General features: G+C 42.9%; 1 protein-coding gene across 1 annotated transcript in view; it reads left to right on the plus strand.

The window, feature by feature from the left end:
* LOC132781535 (protein-lysine 6-oxidase-like) overlaps window positions 1–7,751 on the plus strand; it is a 10,840-nt gene extending 3,089 nt beyond the window's left edge. The window contains exons 3-7 of the mRNA XM_060785793.2: window positions 1–50; window positions 1,419–1,575; window positions 2,535–2,630; window positions 2,710–2,825; window positions 7,577–7,751. The exon at window positions 1–50 is cut by the window's left edge and continues 88 nt beyond it. Coding sequence (XP_060641776.2) covers window positions 1–50; window positions 1,419–1,575; window positions 2,535–2,630; window positions 2,710–2,825; window positions 7,577–7,583 — 426 coding nt within the window. The 3' untranslated portion in view covers window positions 7,584–7,751. The remainder of the gene's footprint in view (window positions 51–1,418; window positions 1,576–2,534; window positions 2,631–2,709; window positions 2,826–7,576) is intronic.
* The last annotated feature ends 1,218 nt before the right edge of the window (window positions 7,752–8,969 follow it).

Below are 8,969 nucleotides of genomic sequence, written 5' to 3' on the forward strand. Positions count from 1 at the left end.
TTCCTCCCGGTCAAGCCGCGCCAGGCCTGGGAGTGGCACGCCTGCCACCAGTGAGGCAGCAAACAGCCTGCGGGCCATGGGTTCACATGCAGACATATCTATTGCTGGGCCACCTTCAGAGATAGATAGGCAGATAGATAGATAGATAGATAGATAGATAGATAGATAGATAGATAGATAGGATAAATGAGATAGATAGATAGGTAGGTACATAGATAGACGAGAGATAGCTATAGAAGAAAGAAAGAAAGAAAGAAAGAAAGAAAGAAAGAAAGAAAAAGAGAGAAAGAGAGACGATAGATAGTTAGATAGATAGATGAGTTAGATAGATGAGAGATCAGTAAATAATAGAGATAGATAAAGATACATGACAGATAGATAGAGTAGATGATAGATAGATAGATGAATGATAGATATAGATGAGAGATAGATACAGAAATAGATAGATAGATAGATAGATAGATAGATAGATGAATGATAGATATAGATGAGAGATAGATACAGAAATAGATAGATAGATAGATAGATAGATAGATAGATAGATAGATAGATAGATGAATGATAGATATAGATGAGAGATAGATACAGAAATAGATAGATAGATAGATAGATGAATGATAGATATAGATGAGAGATAGATACAGAAATAGATAGATAGATGAATGATAGATATAGATGAGAGATAGATACAGAAATAGATAGATAGATAGATAGATAGATAGATAGATAGATAGATGATAGATATAGATGAGAGATAGATACAAAAATAGATAGATAGATAGATAGATAGATAGATAGATAGATAGTGATTGAGAGATGAGAGATAGATAGATGAGCAATAGATAAACATATAGATGAGAGAGAGGGAGAGATGAACTAGGCAGATAGATGAGTAATAGATAAATGAGTAAGTGATAGATAGATAGATCTGAGATAGATAGATAGATAGAGACAGAAGCATACCTACCTACCTACCTGCCTACCTACCTACATAGATTTGTGACTTCTGGCCCACATTTTATATATACCAAGATACAAAGACATACAGATAGATCGATAGATGTCCATGTATATATGTCTGCATATATATACATATGTGTGCATTTATATTTATGTGTATGTACATGTGTGTCTGTATGTGTGTACATTTATATACTTTGTGTATGTATATTGTATTCTTTTTAGCTATTATTGTCCTATATATATATATATATATATAGAGAGAGAGAGAGAGAGAGAGAGAGAGAGAGAGAGTATTGTTAGCCGAATTGAGTCTCTTTTAAGATAGGAAAAAGGGATATACATAAATATTGTGTGTGTGTGTCTGTGTGTTAAGTAGTGTAGCTAGAGATCTTGCATCTTTTGGTGGCCATCTCTTGGAATGCATTGCTGATCTCCATGGGTGCCTCTTTGGGTAGGCACTTCCACAGCATGGAGGCCTTCAGCCATTATGACCTGTTGGACGCTTCCTCTGGAGAGAAGGTGGCCCAAGGGCACAAGGCCAGCTTTTGCTTGGAGGACACCACCTGCGACCCCAGGGTCCGCCGGCGCTACGCCTGCACCGCACACACACAGGTGAGCCTTTCCTTTGGGGTTTGCCAAGTCTCAGGACAGCTGAGGCTCCTGTGCATTCCATGGCTGAATAGGAAAGCCATGCTGTTGGGACTTGCAGTTCCAAGAGCTCACAAAGCAAAGTCTACAGTGCAACAGATAAAGGTGAAGGAGATAGATAAATGAGAGATAGGCCATAGGTTTTTAAATCCTTGTGTGTTATTGTTATATGTGATTTATAGTAATTTGTATTGCATTGTATTGTTTTGTTTATTGCTTTCCTGTTTTATTGATATGTTGTTGGGCTTGGCTTCATGTAAGCCGCTCCGAGTCCCTTGGGGAGATGGTGTTGGGGTATAAATAAAATTTTATTTATTTATTATAATTATAATTATAGATGAGATAGACAGATGAGAGATAGATAGATAGATAGATAGATAGACGATAGATAGATAGATAGATAGATAGATAGATAGATAGATAGATGAGAGAAAGATTACAAAATATGCTGTGCAACTGATAAAGGCAGAGGGGCCTTCTATTTTGTTTTAGCTGGCAAGCGTAACTACTGCTTTCCCATTGAGTCAAGTTTTGCTCAAGATGCCAAGAGCTCACACGAAAAGTAGGCTATTGAATTGATAAAGGCGGAGGAGACTTCTGTTTTGTTTTAGTTGGCAACCATACCCACCCTTTCACATTTGGGCTAAGGGTCATTTGAGATGCTCAAAGCTCTCAAGCAAAGTGTACTGTTTAACAGATTGAGGTGGAGGAGCCTTCTATTTTACTTTAGTTGGCAACCATCCTGACCCTTTTTACTCTCCTCGAAGGGCCTCTTTGGTAGCAAAGACATGCCATTTGGGCTAAGGACGCTTGCAATGCGAAAAGCTCACACTTAAATATGCTTTGCAGTAGATAAAGGCAGAGGAGCCTTCTGTCTTATTTCAGTTGGCAACCATACATAGCACTTTTCTCTTTCCCTGAAGGGCCTGGGCCCCGGATGCTATGACACCTACCATGCCAACATTGATTGCCAATGGATCGATATCACTGATGTCCCTCCGGGAAACTACACCCTCAAGGTAAAAACTTTTGGGGAGGGACTACACACCTATCATCCCAAGAGGAGGAGGAATGAGCAACAGTTTCTTTCCTCCAAAGGTGACGGTCAACCCGGATTTCCTGGTGGACGAGTCAGACTTCACCAACAACATCGTGCGTTGCGATGTCACCTACGCGGGGACCTATGCCGACACGCGGGACTGCCGGATCTCAAGGTAGATTGTGTGGATGATGGTGGCGGGAGTGGGGAGCATCAAGCCAACAGCAATGAGCAGACAGTCATATTTATCCGGTCCGAGTTTTCTAAGGCGCTGAAGCTCATTCATTCCTCATGGGATCTGGCAGTTTGGGCAAAACTTGGAATGGATTCTGCTTCTCCAATGGAAGTGGGATGTGTTACAGTAATAATATATTATCGAGGGAAGAGAGAAAATTCAGAACCAATAATAATTACAATAACACCAACAACACCAACACCACCAACAACAATCATATTAAAAAACAAAGTATGGATTGTCGATGTTGCAATCCCAGGTGACAGCAGGATTGAAGAGAAACAACTGGAAAAGTTGACACGATATGAGGATTTAAAGATCGAACTGCAAAGACTCTGGCACAAGCCAGTAACAGTGGTCCCAGTGGTAATCGGCACACTGGGTGCAGTGCCTAAAGACCTTGGCCTGCACTTAAACACAATCAGCGCTGACAAAATTACCATCTGCCAGCTGCAAAAGGCTACCTTACTGGGATCTGCAAGCATTAGTCACTAATACATCACACAGTCCTGGACACTTGGGAAGTGTCTGACGTGTGATCCAATTCAACAGCCAGCAACATGATCTTGTCTGCTGTGGACTCATCTTATTGTGTTTCTAGTAATAATAATAATAATAATAATAATAATAATAATAATAATAATAATAATTGATAGACTAGTGGATGATCTATGCAGAAAAGTGGACAGGGGGAGTGCTTACTTACTTACTTACTTACTTCCTTACTGATGCAATCCCTCGTAGTCCGAGGATGATGGTCCTCCAAGAGTGGTAACCTGGGGGTGGATCCGCAGGTGGCTGTGGTGCCCTATTCTTGATCTGCATCTTCTCCCGCAGTGAGGGCATCGGTTTCCAGGTGGAAGGTGGTCCCAGTCGGGGTTGGCTTGATGCGCCTTCCTCTTGGCACGTTTCTCTCTTTTGCCCTCCATTCGTGCCTCTTCAAATTCTGCAGCACTGCTGGTCACAGCTGACCTCCAACTGGAGCGCTCAAGGGCCAGGGCTTCCCAGTTCTCAGTGTCTATGCCAGAGTTTTAAAGGTTGCCTTTGAGCCCATCTTTAAATCTCTTTTCCTGTCCGCCAACATTCGGTTTTCCGTTCTTGAGTTCAGAGTAGAGCAACTGCTTTGGGAGACGGTGGTCGGGCATCCGGACAATATGGCCAGTCCAGCGGAGTTGATGACGGAGAACCATCGCTTCAATGCTGGTGGTCTTTGCTTCTTCCAGCACGCTGACATTTGTCTGCTTGTCTTCCCAGGAGATTTGCAGGATTTTCCGGAGGCAGCGGAATGTGACGTCTGTAGACTGTCCATGTCTCGCAGGCATATAGCAGGGTTGGGAGGACAATAGCTATATAAACAAGCACCTTGGTATCCCTACGGATGTCCCGGTCCTCAAACACTCTCTGCTTCATTCGGAAAAATGCTGCACTCGCAGAGCTCAGGCGGTGTTGAATTTCGGTGTCAGTGTTGACTTTGGTGGAGAGGTGGCTGCCAAGGTAGCGGAAATGGTCAACATTTTCTAATGTTACACCATTAAGCTGTATTTCTGGCATTGGAGAGGGATTGGCTGGTGACTGCTGGAAGAGCACTTTGGTTTTCTCAGTGTTTAATGACAGGCCGAGCTTCTCGTATGCTTCTGCAAAGAGTAGCTTGCAGGTCTTCTTCTGAATGCACACAGGTGACATTGTCATCAGCATACTGGAATTCTATAACAGATGTTGTTGCAACTTTGGTTTTGGCTTTCAGTCTGCTAAGGTTAAACAGCTTGCCTTCTGTCTGATAGATGACTTCCACTCCAGTGGGAAGCTTCCCGTCAACAAGGTGAAGTATCATAGCGATGAAGATGTAAAATAGAGTTGGGGCAATAACACATCCCTGTTTGACACCTGATTCCACCTTAAATGGGTCACTTTGGGAACCATTGCTGTCCAGGACTGTTGCCATCGTGTCATCATGGAGGAGCCGCAGGATGTTCACAAATTTGTTTGGGAACCCAATTTTTTGGAGGATGGTCCAGAGAGTGCTGCGATTCACTGTGTCGAATGCCTTTGTGAGGTCAATAAATGCCATGTACAGAGGTTGATTTTGTTCCCTGCATTTTTCTTGGAGCTGTTGTGCAGTGAAGATCATGTCCACGGGTCCTCTGGAGGGGCGGAACCCGTTCTGGGATTCTGGAAGGGTGTCTTCTGAGAGGGGCAGAAGGCGGTTTGCAAGGATTCTTGCCAGGATTTTCCCAACTGAGGTTAGAAGGGAGATACCTCTATAGTTTCAGCAGTCTGTTCTTTCCCCTTTTTTGAAGACGGTTATGATGGTGGCATCCTTGAAATCTGCTGGGATTTTCTCAGTCACCCACACTTTTTCAATGAGCTGGTGGAGTTGGTGTGTCAGCTCAGGTCCTCCCTCTTTAAAGATTTCAGCAAGGATCCCATCAGGTCCGCTGGCTTTGTTATTTTTTTTGTTGGCTGATGGCATTGTTGACTTCTTCCATACTAGGCAGTGCTGCAAGCTCATCCCTGGTTTGTTGTTGCGGGATTTGTGAGAGAACCTCTTCGGCCACATTGGCGCTGCGATTCAGGAGGCTTTGGTAGTGTTCTTTCCAACGTAGTGCAATTGATTTTTTGTCCTTCAGAAGTTTGGTTCCATCTGATGAGCGTAGAGGCTGTATGCCATGGTTTCTTGGTCCATAGATGACCTTTGTGGCTTTGAAAAATCCCTGAGCATCATGGGTATCTGCCAGGTGTTGGATTTCTTCAGCCTTCTTTGTCCACCAGATGTTCTTGAGTTCTCTTGTCCTTCTTTGGACCTCAGCTTTTGCACTGGCGTTGGTTCTCCTGGACCCCTCACTGGCTTTTGATATTGTCAACCATGGTATCCTTCTGAAACACCTCACGGGAATGGGGCTCAGAGGCATTGTTTTGCAGTGGCTCTGGTCCTTCCTCGAGGGTCATTCTCAGAAGGTGTTGCTGGGGGACACCGACCCCACAGCCATTGTCATGAATCCAAACAAGACAGAGGTACTTCTGGTCAGTTGCAAGGTCGAACAGGGTTGGGAGTTTACATGGACGCATTGCTGAGCCTGGAACCTCAGGTTTCAACAGTGGCGAGGGGAACTTTTACACAATTAAAACTTGTGCACTGGTTTCACCTGTACCTTGAGAAGCTAGACTTGGCCACAGTGGTGCATGCTCTTGTTACATCTCAAATAGACTACTACAACACACTCTATGTAGGGTTTCCTTTGAAGACTGTTCAGAAACTTCAAGTAGTCCAATGAGCAGCAGCCGTGCTTCTCACCAGAGTGCCCCCCTGTTGTGTCAGCTCCACTGGCTACTGGTTTCCTACTGAGCACAATTGTGCCGGCTTTTGCCCATAAAAGGGCTGGCTTTCGCCTATAAACCCCTAAATGGTTCTGGCCCAGCTTACCTGTTCAAACTTATTTCTCTTTATGAGTTAGTTAGAACGCTAAGATTGGCTGGGGAGATCCTGCTCTTGGTCCCACCGGCCTCACAAGCACAACTGCTGGGGACAAGAGACAGGGCCTTCTCGGTGGTGGTCCCTTGGCTGTGGAACTCTCTCCCCAGAGAGATTAGATTGGCTCCCTCCCTTCTGGCATTTAGAAGACAACTTAAAGCTTGGCTTTTAAAGGAAGCATTCGGGGAGTGAAATGAAGCAGTTAAATGACAACCTCAGAACTGGTGCAATGTCTAATGTTCTATGTTTTATGTCTATGTCTGATTTTTTATAATTTTAATGGTTTTAATTTACAGTTATATATTATTTTAGATGTGTGATGTATTTTAAGTTTATGTGAGGCATTGAATTTCGCCATTTGTTGAGTCCCCCCAGGGGTGAGAAAAGTGGTATGGGAAATAAATAAATAAATAAATAAATAAATAAATAAATAAATAGAGGGAAGGGAAAGAATTCAGAATCAATAATAATAATAATAATAATAATAATAATAATAATAATAATAATATGATTGAGGAAAGAGAGAGAATTTAGAACCAATAATTTATTTATTTACAGTATTTATATTCCAACCTTCTCACCCTGAAGGGGACACAGGGCAGATCACAGAACACATATATGGCAAACATTCATTGCTGATTAAACAATGAGAAGACAGATAACAGATAGAGGTATATATACGGTTTTTATCATCATCTGGCATCTTTTGGAGGCTGTGCTCAGTTCTGGCCACAAGGGGGGTGCTGTCGCTCCATCTCCTTGCTAAAGAGCTTTCTTTGTTTGTGAACTTTCCTCTGAAACGCCATGCCTAAAATACCTCCCTGCTTAATATGGTTCCTATTCCTCTACACACACTGCTGTTTTCCATCTTCTAGGTGGGCAGGGAGCTGAACTGAAGGTCAGGAGCTCACCCTGACTCAAATTTGAACTGTCAATCTTCTGGTTGGCAAGACTTACTGCAGCTGCAGCTGGTGATTAACCTGATGTGCTAAAGCTGGCCCATAATAACAATAACGATAATGATAATAATGATAACAATATAATTGAGGGAAAGGAGAGAATTCAGGACCAATAATAATAATAATAATAATAATAATATGACTGAGGTAAAGGACAGAGAATTCAGAACCCAAATAATAATGGGAGAGAGATAATTTGGAATGATAATAATAATAATAATAATAATAATAATTGTATTTTCTCTTTCTTCCTCCCTGAAAAGCTTCTAAGGCGAACGTGCAGATCCATGGGGGCGACATCCCAAAAGAAAAACCTAAATTACTTTTCTCAGCAATTATGTCACAGGCCACGGTTTTCAGATTTGTGCCACATTCCCAAACATCCTTTGCATTCCTAGTCGACCTGTTTCCAATCCTATTAAAAAACACTCTTTCTTGCGTTCCTTGTTTCCAGTGATCTAGTCCAGCTTGGTTTGTTTCTTCTGACTGCAGAAGACCATGTTTTGGGGGGAATTGACCTTGATTTATAGGAGTTGTAGTTCATCTACATCCAGAGAGCAATGTGAACCCAACCAACCCTGGACCAAACTTGGCACAGAGAACCCCCATGACCAACTGAACATACTAGAGGGGCTTAGGGGAAAAATTGACCTTGCTTTCAGTTGTAGTTCACCTTGTATCCAGAGAGTACTCTGAAGCCCACTGACAACGGATCTGGACCAAACTTGGCACACAGACCCAACATGGCCAACTGTGAATAGCAGCAGGATTTGAAGGTGATTGACCATGGCATCTGGGAGTTATAGTTCACCTGTATTCAGAGAACACTGAACACAGCAGGTGACGGATCTGGACCAAAAGGGCACAGAGAACCCCCATGATCAACTGAATATACTAGAGGGGTTGGGGGGGGAGGGGGGAGAAGAACCGATTTTGCCTTCTGTAAGTTTTAGTTCACCTTGCATCCAGAGAGCATTCTGAAGCCCACCAAAAATGGATCTGGACAAAACTTGGTACACAGACCCAACATGACCAACTGTGAACACTGGTGGAGTTTTGGGGGAATTACCCTTGCCATCTAGGAGCTGTAGTTCACCTGCATCCAGAGAGCTCTATGAACTCAGCTGAGGACAAATCTGGACCAAACTTGGCACACAGACCCAATGTGACCAGCGCTGGGGAGGATTGACCCACAATTTTGGGAGTCCTGGTTCACCCACACCGTTATAAATTGTCTGACGGGAGAGTAGTTAAAAAGAAAAGACTGATTTCATCTAAGAAGTACAAATTACCTAACCAGAGCATCGCCAGGCACCTAAGCTAGTCTATAATAAAAGTCAGTGTTTGTACTTGGGCGGCATACTGAACCTGCTTGGCCGATAGAAAAAGGGAGTTGTAGTTCACAGAACAGTGAGAATCCGAACGGCGATGGATCTGGACGAAACTTGCCATGCAAACCATTATTATTATTATTATTATTATTATTATTATTATTATTATTAAACCAGATAGGACTGCAATGTTCCTTTTTGGCCACACAAGGTAGCAAAGACTCTTGATTTGAATGGAAGATTCCTTTTGGAGGTATTGAATGGTATCATTCCTCAGTGTGTCCACAGGATGGCGACGAGGACCAGCCATTAGAGACCGCCTTGC

This window comes from Anolis sagrei, chromosome X (assembly GCF_037176765.1).
Source record: "Anolis sagrei isolate rAnoSag1 chromosome X, rAnoSag1.mat, whole genome shotgun sequence".
NCBI classification, from domain to species: domain Eukaryota; kingdom Metazoa; phylum Chordata; class Lepidosauria; order Squamata; family Dactyloidae; genus Anolis; species Anolis sagrei.